The 14,020-nt window shown below is 45.9% G+C and overlaps 1 protein-coding gene across 1 annotated transcript in view; it reads right to left on the bottom strand.

Annotated features, from left to right (window-relative positions):
- hdac5 (histone deacetylase 5) overlaps nucleotides 1–2,332 on the bottom strand; it is a gene marked incomplete at its 5' end in the record, with an annotated part of 96,775 nt that extends 94,443 nt beyond the window's left edge. The window contains one exon of the mRNA XM_063187744.1: nucleotides 2,131–2,332. Coding sequence (XP_063043814.1) covers nucleotides 2,131–2,332 — 202 coding nt within the window. The remainder of the gene's footprint in view (nucleotides 1–2,130) is intronic.
- Nucleotides 2,333–14,020: the final 11,688 nt, after the last annotated feature.

Raw genomic sequence — 14,020 nt, 5'->3', positions numbered from 1 at the left:
CACACACACACACACACACACACACACACACACACACACACACACACTCCCACACACACACATCAGATTTGGGAAAAAAAGAACTTAGCCAGTCCCAAAATGGAGCGGTTACTGTTTGCTCACTGGGCCCCCGTGCATCATACCAAAATAACACCTCATGCTAGAACACGGTTTACACTAACGCATACCTCACACTGAAAAACACACACACCCCACTCACACACACAACTCGTGCTACAACTCACACGCGCACACACACACACACACTATGATGTTAAGTGAAGGGGTAGAGCCCTTTGGGCTGTTTCTTCTCACAATGAAACAAAGACACCCTACACACACACACACACACACACACACACACACACACACACACAGAGCCACGCACACACACACACACACATCATGCGTCAAACACACCTCATGCATCTTCATTCAGAGCCTGTTTGCCTGAAAAGGGGACAGAGGGAGCTACAGCAGAGAGGAGACTATTTTCTCATATCACACACACACACACACACACACACACACACACACACACACACACACACACACACACACACACACACACACACACACACACACACACACACACACACACACACACACACACACACACACACACACACACACACACACACGCTCTAACTGACTGACTAGCTGTCTCTGCATTTGGATCATGGAATGCAAGGCCAAACATGACATTTTCAATGAAAAACCTGAAAGACACTGGACACAAGGGAGGACGTCCAGTAAAAGAGACATGAAAGACTGGACCAAGAACAGACATGGAAGGGACTGGAGGTTGTATTAAAAAAAAAAAGAATTTAAAAAAAGGACAAACTAAAGCAGATATGAATAAACATCACTGACGGTCTCGTTTTTGTCAGGAACAAAAAAGAGCATCTAAAAAGAAAAAAAAGGGGAAAACAATGATTTCTAAGGCTTGCCATTTTATATGTACGGCATCACCACAAACCGTCCATCCCCCTAGCTAGCATTTTTCTCCATAACAACAGCAACACAGATAACAACACAGAGACATGACAGCATCAACCACCAGCCACAACAATACTCGGCTGTCTGCACACCAGTCGCTTCCCAAAATAGCAGACGAAAGAAACGACTACTTCATGACATGAGTCCAATTAACACACACAATCACAGCCTCTCGACTATACTAGAGGTGTTTCTTTCTCTCTCTCTCTCTCTCTCTCTCTCTCTCTCTCTCTCTCTCTCTCTCTCTCTCTCTCTCTCTCTCTCTCTCTCTCTCTCTCAGTCACTGCACACACCGACTGCCTGGACCGGTGTCTCTCCTCTCCTCTCCCTCTTTCTGTCAGTAATGAATATAATACACCTCTCTCTCTCTCTCTCTCTCTCTCTCTCTCTCTCTCTCTCTCTCTCTCTCTCTCTCTCTCTCTCTCTCTCTTCCTTTCTGTCTCTGTACAGCGACTTTCCCCATTGTGGTCTCAGCACAGCATGTACAGTATAGGTTTAAATAGGGAGCCGCTCGCTAGAAAAGGAAAGGAATGCTTGTCTGCCTGTTGTCATGTTGTGCTCCTGCTCCAACCTCGCTCTTGAGGACAAAGTTGAGCGAGCATTGTGTGGATGATGAGGTGCTGTAATCTCACAGTCCAAATTGGTGTTGACGGTATATACTGTCATCATCACGATATGTAAAACTGCTATTTCCATGCTGCACAGTCCAAAGATTATAGCTACTGATGCCACCTTGCAAACCTCGTGGCCCAAACTGTGGACAACAGCTTGTACCGTTAGCTTCCAGAAAATGATCAAGATAAATCACAATATTCTTCAAGTAAGGTCATTGAAAACTTGACATTTGCTACCACTGGCCAACTAACCCATCCAAAACCCACCACCCACCACCACCACCCACAAACCCCCAGGACCCCCATATGACCCTTCCTTCACCCCCAGGGAGAGCTCACCGGTACTGGGCATGGTGATGGCTGATCGGGACTGGGCAAAGATAAATTCACAATATTCTTCAAGTAAGGTCATTTAATTTGAATTTTGCTACCACTTGCCAAATAACCCAAGAAAGACCCACCATCCACCACCCACAAACCCCCACAAACCCACTTCCTTCCCCCAGGGAGAGCTCACCGGTACTAGGCATGATGGCTGATCGGGACTGGGCAAGGATCTCCAGAGGCTGCTGGTGGTCCCCCCTGCCAGAGGAGACGACACTGTCGGAGGAGGAGAAGCAGGACTCCGTCTCGTAGATGGTCTGCAACATCGCGCACAGTCCCGGCACCGCCGGCCTCCACAAGCATGCCAGTGTCACTACAGCTCTGACGTCACACACACACTAAGAATACGATCAGTGTGTGTGTGTGTGTGTGTGTGTGTGTGGAGAATTCGAGAGGAGACGAGAGGAGAGGAGAGGAGAGGAAACACCCTCAACACCACCGCAGTGAGTGAGCGAGTTCAAAAGTTCCTCTGTACACACAAAAACACACAACACTGCTGTGTTGTCCTAAAAGTGGCAGCGCGTTCACAAGTTCCTGTACTGAAGAAAAAAAACGCCACTGCGCTGTCAAAAGAAAAACAGTGAAAGATCCATACGTCCTCTGCAGAGACTCAACTGGTGGGGTGCTCCTTTGCACGGTTTGTTAAGGGGTTATAACTATGACCGTGGGAAGGATTGAGCCAGTTATAGGTAGAAGAGTACCTGGAAGAAAGGATTGAGTTGTTTCCTTCCTTCAACAGACAGTCTTTAAGCTTCCTGCCTTATGCCCTGCAAAGTTTCTCTGATTTTGCAAACGGTGCATGGAGGCTCCTTTCATTTTCATGGTTGGAGAACACGAAACGCAAATGCCAGCAGAGAAGACAGTCATCCGGCCAGGCAACTCAAACTCGGCGGAATGGAATCAAAATATCTGCAATCTCCCAAAAAAGGCTAAAAAGAAGAGAGTGGTATCAGGGCAACATGAAATATCTCAAGTGCACAACAGTTACGATCCAAAAGTTGCAATTCCAAAACACCGCTCCCCCACAGCTCTGGCTTGGCTTGAAGGTTAGGAGGTTGTTGTGCTCCTGCTGATGGGTAGCTGGCTGCAACCACAACCATGAAGAGCAGTCAAATATGGTGGCCTGCAATAGAAAAGATCCAAATCTCCCCAAAAATGGGTTTGAAAGAGATGATTGTATCGCATCGGCAGTTCACGTTGATGGTTAGCTTGGATGACAACGGTCCTCTGGTTAAAAAAAAAATCAGGTACGTCACAGAACCTCAGTCTGGACGAGTTTTAAAAACAGAGCAAATGGCAAACCGGTGTCATGCAGACGAAAGTGTCAGATCCTGCAGCCCAGTGCTCAGCTCTGACCGGAGTGAACAACACACAGCCACTCAGCCACAAGTGAGGAGAGGAGGCAAGAGGAGAGAAGAGACGAGATGAGAAGAGGGGTGATAAGTAGATCGCTAGGAGACAGTGCAAGATGACGCACCCACCACCAGGACAGAAATGAGAGCTAGAGAAAATGGGATATATTTATCTCTTTCTACCAAGAGCGGCAGAGAGCACGCAAACGATAGAGAGAGAGATAGATAGATAGTTAGAAGCGGTGCTAGTCTACTCCTCCTACTCCTCTTCTCTTCTGTCTCTCTCCCTCTATCCTGTTCTGCGTCTCGCGTTTCCTGAGCAGCGTCTGCAGAGTGGGTCGGGCGAGCAGTCGCTCCCAGACCCGAGACAGGCGAGAACGAGAGCGCGAGCAGGAGACTTGGTCACCACGGAGACAGATAGAGACAGAGGGAGTTCTGCTGCTGGTGGTGGAGGCTCCAGTCATTCGCTCCCTTTATTCCATGCGTTCCGTCTCTCCTCCTGTCTCTCTCTCTTCTCTCGCTTTCTCTCGTTTCTCTGTATTCCACTGAGCCCTTTCTTCCAGCAGTGCACCCTGCTGTCTGCTTGTCCAAAATGTTTAATGTGGAAGTCTCTTGCTTCTTGCTTTTTCCTGCTTTGTTGGTTTGTTATTTGGTGTCTTCTTTTAGGTTTGCTTTTTTTTTTTTTGCTTGCTGGTAGTGCCGTTTTTACCGTCTCGTTGCGAACGGCAGATCCTCACGGGCTGGCGCTACCTCTGTATGTGGAGCCGCAGCAAAGCGGTGAAGTTTACAAACACGGTGAGCTCTCTCTCTCTCTCTCTCTCTCTCGCTCTCTCTCTCCCTCTTTCCTTCTCCCCCCCCGTGCTGAGACACACACACTTACACTCCACCTCCCTCTCTATCGCTCTCTCTCTCTCTCTTGTTCACTCACTCACTCGCTCGCTCACTCGTTTGCTGCTCGCTCACACACTCTGCTCACAGCAGTCTGGAAATAGCAGAGGCCAGGCAGCACAGAGGGGCGGGGCCTGGCTATTAATAGAACGCGGGAGAGCAGAGAGCCGACAGAGCGAGGGAGAGAGGGAGAGAAAGAGAGAGAGAGGGAGGGGGAGAGGGAGGGAGAGAGAGGGAGAGAGACAGAGAAAGGAGAGGGGGAGAAGGGGAGGGGCTAGAGTGGAGTGGAGAAGAATGGGGGAGAGGAGGATGAGAGAGGTGGAGGAGAGAGGAGAGAGAGGGGGATGGAGGGACAGAGAAGGGGGTAAGAGAAAGGGGGGGGAGGGTTGTTCATGCAAATCATAAGGAGCCAATCACACGCTGATAAATCACTGCCCCAGCCAATCAGAGTGTCTGTCTGTATGTGTGTGTTTATGTGGGTGTCTGGGTATTGGTATGGGTCTGTGTGTGTGTGTGTGTGTGTGTGTGTGTGTGTGTGTGTGTGTGTGTGTGTGTGTGTGTGTGTGTGTGTGTGTGTGTGTGTGTGTGTGTGTGTGTGTGTGTGTGTGTCTATATGGTTATTTTTGAGGGTAAAGCAGAACAGCATCCCTAGCTACAGCCCATGCCAAGGCTGGAGGGCAGTGCAGTGCAGGGCATGGCAGTGCAGTGCAGGGCATGGCAGTGCAGTGCAGGGCATGGCAGAGCAGAGCAGGGCATGCATGGCAGACAACAGCTAGTGATGGGTAGTCTTACTGACACTACCTTAGTGTTCCTCAACGGGGGCTCAACAGCCCCCCCAGGGGGTGCTAAGAAGATCTTGGGGGAGGGCGTTGAGAAGGGGAAAGATGAGACGAGGGACCCTTTGCAAATTGGGCTGCCTTACAGCCTTATAGACAAGCACGCACAAACACACACGTACAAACACAAAGCACACATACGCACGCACGCACACACGCACACACACACGCACACACACACACACACACACACACACACACACACACGCAAACACACACAAACGCACACACACACACGCACACACAGGCACACACACACACACACCTCACCGGGTTACCGGATACACCGCTAATAACCCAGAGGAAGCTGTGTGATTAGCAGGCAGTGTTTCAGTGGGTTAGTCTAGAGCATTAACCGAAGCTGCGTCAGAGCTGTGTCTCTTTGGCACAGCACACACACACACACACACACACACACACACACACACACACACACACACACACACACACACACACACACACACACACACACACACACACACACACACACACACACACACACACACACACACACACACACACACACACACAAACACACACACAAGCAATGTTTCAGTGTGTTAGTCTAGCCTGGCCTGACCCTGACACCCTAACCTCTGCTAACCTTTTCCTCTCCCTCTCTCTCTCTCTCTCTCTCTCTCTCTCTCTCTCTCTCTCTCTCTCTCTCTCTCTCTCTCTCTCTCTCTCTCTCTCTCTCCTCTCTTTCATCAACTCCCCTCTTTTTTCTTTTTATTTCCTTTCATCTCCTCTTCTCAGTTCTACAGGCCATCACTCCAGTTCTGCTTTTTTTTTTTACACCTCTTTCTCTTCACATCCAGTTGGAGGAAGACAAGGCAGTTCTGCTCCTTGGTCAACTAATGCATGCTGCATGTCCACACGTTGTTGTTAGCCCATGTCTTTGGATGAGAGTCATTGCATGCAACACAAATACAAAAGGGTGATGTGCAAAATCTTGAGAACTGCCGGTGGTACTATGGAACTTTTAAAAAGTTCTTCTCCTCCGCTAGGAGGGTTCTTTGGTGCCCCCTATGGCCTGCTATCAGTGTTGGAACTATTGGAAATCTAACTAGTAAGGCTGGGCGTAGGCTACACGGTGCAATTTGTCAGTCGCACACCGCATTCGATCATCGGAGGGTATAGCGTGAGGACACCAGTCCTTAGATGTGAACTTTTAAACCCTTATACAGTGTGAGCAGGAGCAGAATACCCACGACTGAAAATATCACACAGTGTATGCCCGGCTTAACTGCAAACTCTCGGGAGGAAAACTCTAAATAATCGACTATCAAAGTTTCTAGAGGACTTTTATCACTCCAACAATCCGATGGAAACCATTTTCTTCACCACGTAAAGCAAAGCTTTTAGATCACCATCAGTTGTTCTTCCACATTCCTTCCCAACCGGTGCAACGGTTTTACGTCTGTGAAAGACAAATTATTTGGACACTTTGAAGAAGAAGTGGTAATGTCCAGGTATCCGTGCTTATCAAAGCAATGATAAGGAGCCAGCTGACAAAAAAAACATTACAATGTAATAGCTAAGAAAGATCACAAACAATTCATATTCATTTGATCCCAACCCATGACAAGTTGTTGTGCACATGACGTACAGCACCACTGATAGCTGATGAAAGGTTTTTTTATCATCTGTAACTTGTTGAACTTCGGCTTTTTTTCGCACACCTCAGCTGGCAGGTGCGTCGGAGATGGCACCATGGGTCACTCAGCAATAGTTCAAAGAAACTCCCGCACACTGACCATTTCGCTGTTCTTTCGTAAGAAAGAACAGCGAAATGGTCAGCGAAATGGTCAGTGTGCGGGAGTTTCTTTGAACTATCATCTGTAACTTGTGCCTGGAAGGGAAAAACATGCGATTATGTTGCTGGAGTCCAAATTGCAGGATATGTGTACGCATTGTGGTGGTTTGGTAAGCATGCTAAATATAGTGTGAACAGCACATGTCTAGACAAGTGAGCATGGCCTTGACAGCATAACTAGCTAGCAGCAGTGTGTGTGTGTGTGTGTGTGTGTGTGTGTGTGTGTGTGTGTGTGTGTGTGTGTGTGTGTGTGTGTGTGTGTGTGTGTGTGTGTGTGTGTGTGTGTGTGTGTGTGCGTGTGTCCACTGAAACTCTAGACCCAAGAGTCCGTCACCCACCCCCATTCCTCTGTAGTAGTAGTGACAGTTGTAGTAGCAGGCCTGGATGTGCACAGGGCATTGACGTACATACTTGCACCCCAACATTCTATCATACTCCGTTCAAAGGTTTTGATTGAAACAATTGCGAGATTACTTCCGTCATGGGTTTGTGGAAATGGTGCCAAAAATGTTGCTTAGAAACAAGTGCTGATAGGGCGATCGAAATAGCCAACTACCTATTATAGTTGGTCATTTATATATACCTGTATATATTTTTTTTTACAGGCTTTTTTGCCTTTATTTGATAGGATAGTCTGAGATGGTGACAGGAAGCAAGTGGGACAGAGAGACGGGGTGGGATTGGGAAATGACCCCGGCCGGACTCGAACCGGGGTCCCCATGGGCATGCAAGCCCAAATGTGGGGGGCTTAGCGCGCTACGCCACAGCGCCCCCCCATAGTTGGTCATTTAAACAATTCAGTACATGTAGCTCTCAACAATAAAGGTGCAGCACGAAAAAAAAAGCTGGACTGTTTGAAAGGGAAATTAGTGTTTGAAAGAAATATGGTTAACTCTGCAAGAATTCTAAAGAACATACATTGTTTCAAGTCTCCCGTAGAGACTTTCTTGTTCTGCCGCAAAATTGCCTATTGTCCTGTCCCGGGTCATTGGTTCACTTTGAAGAAGAATGTTAGGGTATGTACGTCAATGTTACAGGGTCCTGCCAAAGTTTAAGAAGGCAGAGAATGCACACATCAGTGGCACAGGTGCTGGACAAAATAAAAATAACTGAAGTAAATGGTATCCCCTTAATGCGCGCCGTACCTCCAGAGGCACGCTGTAATAGTCATTGAAATTTAATTACCATAGCGCTACAATACTATGACACAACACAGGCCCTTTAGTAATGCACCACGACTTGGTCATTACCATACTGGTAACAACAAATGTATAAGCCGCTTCTTAAGGGGATAAATGTCGGCAACACTGAAACGTCGTGCCATTAAAAAACTGGGAGCATCAACAGTGTTGCGGACATTTATCATTTTCTCACAGCCACTGCCTCATCCAGGATGCCGTAGTGGAGGATTGTGACTATCAGACTATCTTGTGTTGTGTCTTGTGTGTTGTTCTTTCGCTTGGGCATTTATTGCAATTTATTGGAAAAGATCAGTGATAACAACATGGCAGGAAATGACAAAGGGGAGACCAATGCGAATGAGGAAATGACCCCTCTGGGGCATCGTTGGCCATTTCAAAGCAGATCACATCAAGGCTATGTCCAATTAACCCATTTAATGTCTAAAGCACCTGCAAAAAAAATGCCGGCTTAATGCCTCATTGCTTAAGACCAGCTAAAGTGAGTTTTGGGAAAAGGTGCCCTCAGTATATAGAAACAAAAAATGTCTAAGGTATTCATTTTTGTGAGATTCTAGAGATACACCGGATCCAAGATCCGGTTCCGGATCCGGCAGGATAGTAGGATTTTTCACAGGGTCCGGATCCGGCAGGATTTTAAGCAGTGGATCCGGTATCTGCTAGGATCCTAAAAATCATGATCTGGTGCATCTCTAGTTTTTACGTAGCCAAGGCTTTTCAGTCAGTCTTTCACAACCCCAATCGCTGCATGGAGTGAAAGCCCTTTGGAAGCGGCCATTGCAGTCAGTGTGGCAGTAAGCCAATGAGTCTAAAAAATAGTTTGAGCCAACGTAATAAAAAGGGCCCACGTGCACGAGTAGGCTATGTGTTTCAACCCTTTCGTAGGATCCGGTATCCGGTTCCGGATTCGGCAGGATCTTAAGCAGTGGACCCAGTATCCGGCAGGATCCTAAAAATCAGGATCCGGTGCATCTCCAGATTCATTTCATATTCCATAGGAAACTGCACAACAGTTTCTATGCATGATGGTCACACGTACTATCTGATAACGGCTGACCCTCCACCCGCCTTGGCTAACAAATGTTCTGCGGAAACATTGGTGGCCTATTACACTTGAGCAGGGGTTGCCAGCCTTTCCCAACTTGGGGCCCACTTGATATTTTCACAAATATTCACGGGCCAGCTTTGACACCACAAACAATATAACTTTTTTTTTTAAATGTTCAACGGAAACACACACATCAATATTATTTCGATTTCAAGAACATGATTTCAAAAACCCACTTGTGCCTCTTTTCCACTGCCGGTTTTCCGGTAGGCCAACAGTTCGACACAGCACGACTTGGCTGCCACTTTTGGCTTTTCGATTGATTGATTTTCGAAAAAGTGGCGACCGAGTCGCGCTGTGTCGAGCTGTAGGCCGACCCGATAACCGACAGTGGAAAAGACCCACTTGGAATACCCTCCCGGACCACCAGTTTGGGAACCACTGCACCAGAGCTTGGCTCCTGTCATGCTATTCACCATCACTAAATGCTGCTTTGATCTTTCGCCACTATGTACCACACCTCCTGGAACCAGACGCAATGCACACACACACACACACAGACACACAGACACACAGACACACACACACACACACACACACACACACACACACACACACACACACACACACACACACACACACACACACACACACACACACACACACACACACACACACACACACACACACACACACACACACACACACACACACACACACACGCTATCAGCTCCAGGCTCATCCCCCATCATCACCCCAACACCATGGCTGGTATTCCCACGGCGTCTACACCTGTTGTCTGGTCTGGTCTGCAGTGTGCTTGCTGCTTCACTGCTGTCCAAGACACACGCATGCCAATACAAACAAACAACACACCCACAACATCAACTCTGATTGGTTAACCACTCCACTCTAAACCCCTCTTGTGCTAACTTTAACACGCCTGTGTATTTCCCCACACTTTGCATATCCCTGTGCTCCTATACCTCTATGTATATCCACACCCTTTACACGTATTGATTTTTTGCTTTTTATGTCATTCTTTTGTAACTTAACTGTCTTAGGATAAAAGTGTTGACTAATTGTGTGCACTAATGTAATGTAATGATCGGCTGGGCAATTGCGTGTGAACCTAAGCCCCTGTCTGAACATGCTCCGACAAGACAACCCAGCGATATATATATTTAGACAGTATATAATATATAGTAGCCAATATACTAGGGCTGGGCAATATGACGATATATATCGTTATCGTGATATAAAAGTGTATATCGTGACCTTTCTCCTATATCGTTTATATCGTGATATTCAATTGTATAAAATTGATAAAATTACTATCATTTAATTACATGTTGTCATGTTGTCACAATACACACTATATGTTAATGTAACTGTAAAAATAAGAATAAAAAGATCCATTATAAAGAAAGGTTGTTTTGCGACATGAAAAAATAAAGAGCAAATATAGAGAATAACTGAAAAGGTATCGTGATATAAAGTAATCCATATCGTGATGTGTTTTTTTTCCATATCGCCCAGCCCTACTATATACATATGGGAAGGAGGGCGGGTTGTTTAGAGGACGCAGGGCAAAGAGTGGTAAGAGGCTGGAATGTGGGGCATGGGGGTATGGGCGGGGGCAGCTGTCTGTAGGGTGTGGAGAGGAAGGGGCAAGAGGGTAGGGCAGTTGGAGGGCATGATAAAGCAGGGGTGGGGAACCGTTTTCATTTGAGGGGCTTTCAGATGACTTTGTCCAGGGCCCAGACAAAGCTGTCAGGGGGAATGGAGGTCAGAGGGAGGAGTTGGTTGGAGGGCATATATTGGTATGTATTTGCCTAACGTTTAATAAGATGGGCTTTAGATCAGAGGATTGCCGGTTCAATTCCCACCCCTCCGCTCCCTCCACTCTATGGCTGAGGTGCCCTTGAGCAGGACACCTAAACCCATACTGCTCCAGGGACTGTAACCACTACCCTGTACACAGCTGTAAGTTGCTTTGGATAAAAGTGTCAGCTTTTAATGTAATTAAGTGTACTGTAATATAATGTACTGTATTTTGTGTCTATGTAGAGTAGAGTAGAGTAGAGTACTTTTATTAATCCCGAAGGAAATTAAGGTGTCTGTCAGCTTACATAAATACACAAATACAAAACATACACAAGACATTATACACATAATTGAACATTACAGGAAAAATATATCTTGAGTACTACCGCCACACATTATCTCACATACACACATGTTCTCTCTCTCACACACACACACTCACACACACACACACATTGTCCCACCCACACACACACACACACACAAACCCACCCACAACCCCCCTCCCACACACACACACACACACACACACACACACACACACACACATCCCTACACAGACACAAGGTCCTGGTAGGGTGTCATGTTGCATACATTCACACTCACAGAAAAACAAAATAACCATGTAAATGTAATGCATGTTGTGACCATTCTACATTGTTGAAAAACTCAATATGTAAAACGCCACAATAGAGGCTACTAGGGATGCAAACAATTAATCGATTAATCGACTTTAATCAATCAATGCGTTAATCGATTAAAAAACATTATCGCAATTAATCGGCAATTCAACCTACAAGAGACCCAGGTGAAATGGGCATGTGAAGAGTGTGTGAAGAGAGGTGTGAATAGTCGGAATATTTAAAACACCTTTGGAGTAAAGATTAAATTGAAATAGAACTAATTTAAATTTGGTATTTTATCTCAATTTTCAAACAAAATTTCAGAGAAACATTGAGATTTCGGGGGAAAAACGCCACTTATCAATTAATCGTAAGTCGATCGATAAGGCTATCAACTAATGATTAATGAATTAGTCGATAATTTGCATCCCTAGAGGCTACATAATATGAGATAGAGACAACGCATTAAGATATGAAGAGCTTTGTTGCAAAATCACATATGACAAGTATTTCCATTTTGGAACATTTTAGGAAATTGACATTTTGTATTGGGCGATGCATTGTAAAATGCATTTTAAATAGGTTTATGAAGGATTTTCTCAAACTATTTGAATGGCAAGAATTCTCAACTAGATGATGGGACTGCCATTTCCAATAATAAAATGCAAAAGTCAGAATGATGGATACGTTGTTTTGCAATGAAACAGTTCATATTCTGTATGGGGAAAAAAAAGAAAAAACAACACTACGCTTCTTTGCATCTGCACTTGTTGTTCTGTATATTTCCTGTGTACTTTGTATCTGCTAGTGATGCTGGCTATGATTACGTCCTCAATTGTAAGTCGCTTTGGTTGTAAAGCCAAATGCAATGTAATGTAATGTAGTGTAATGTTATGTATGGGAGAAGGAGGTAAGAAGGTGAAGGGCGCAGGGCTAAGGGAGTAAGATAGAAGACAGGCTGCCAGGGTAGAGACAACCTCATGTCGTTACAGCAGAAAGTCTATTGGCTAAATGCCCACAAGTCACCACAACACTCCCCAGTCAAACAGAGCCTAGAGAGGAAGTGAGCGAAGAGAGCAATGGAGGAAGGAAGAAAGGCAGGAAGGACAGAATGAGACCAGTAAAGAAGGAGAAATAAATAAATACACACAGAGGTTAAAGGGAGTGTTAAAGCTCGGATGACTAAGATGAGAGTGCGCAGCATTCAAAGAGTCACTGATATAGTTTGTAGAATTGTTTCTGATACATTGCATTTTTTTACTTCATGTATCAGATGGTGCTGTATTCATGTTGTATGTCGTGCATTCCTTCATTAAAAACACATGAGAATAAAGATATGGTGAATGTGCATGTGGATGACTCTTATAGCAGAAGACTGACAGGTTACGTAGGCTACATTCTATCCATTTTCATCCATTATCAACAGGCACCCACCACACAACGCTCACCACCTCGTTTACAACCACCTGATCGATTCACCACCATCCCCTCTGCCCCCATACCAACATCCCTAACTCCCCCCCCCCCCCATGACTGGCTGCTTGTTTTCCCTGCTTCCTCATTGGCCTGGGTATTAATAGGTGGCTGTACCTTTCAGGTTCTCTGACGTAGATTGGGGTTTATATTTAGACTAGTGGAACAAGCGGGGGAGGGGGAGGAGGGAGGGGAGTGGGGAGGAGGGGGGAGGGGGGAGTGGGGGTTAGGATCGGAGGGATTGAAGTCCACTCCATTGGCTTTTTAAAGACTGCTTTCTGTCTCTCTGTCTCTCTGTCTCTCTGTCTCTCTGCCTCTGTCTCCCTCTCTCTCTCTCTCTCTCTCTTGCTCTTTCTTTCTTTTTTATTTATTTAAAGCACGCTCCACTGATGAACTCCCTCGCTTTAATGTCAAGGTCTTCAGACTGCAAACTGTGTTTGACAGCGGCTGGCCAAAGTATGCACACACACACACACACACACACACACACACACACACACACACACACACACACACACACACACACACACACACACACACACAAACACAAACACAAACACAAACACACACACAAACACAAACACAAACACACACACACACACACACACACACACACACACACACACACACACAGACTTACACAGAGGAGAGAGAGAGAGAGAGAGAGAGAGAGAGAGAGAGAGAGAGAGAGAGAGAGAGAGAGAGAGAGAGAGAGAGAGAGAGAGAGAGAGAGAGGGCGAGAGAGAATAACAACGCAGGCATCAACACAAATGCAACAACTCCAGAGTGCAACAAAGCCTGCAGTACAAAGAATCTGATCTAATGTCAAACAAAAGACACAAGGCCATGTTTAAAGCAAGAAATAGCAGAAAAGTATTGAGTCAAGTCAAACAAACAATGAAAAGGTAAATGAATTTAACCCAACTGGGCAACAAGGCAAAACATAGCTCACTTAAATAAT

The sequence above is a fragment of the Engraulis encrasicolus genome, chromosome 2 (genome assembly GCF_034702125.1).
Source record: "Engraulis encrasicolus isolate BLACKSEA-1 chromosome 2, IST_EnEncr_1.0, whole genome shotgun sequence".
In the NCBI taxonomy this organism is placed as follows: Eukaryota; Metazoa; Chordata; class Actinopteri; order Clupeiformes; family Engraulidae; genus Engraulis; species Engraulis encrasicolus.
Note: the sequence above shows the minus strand (reverse complement) of the source record. Positions and strands in the feature narration are given on the sequence as shown.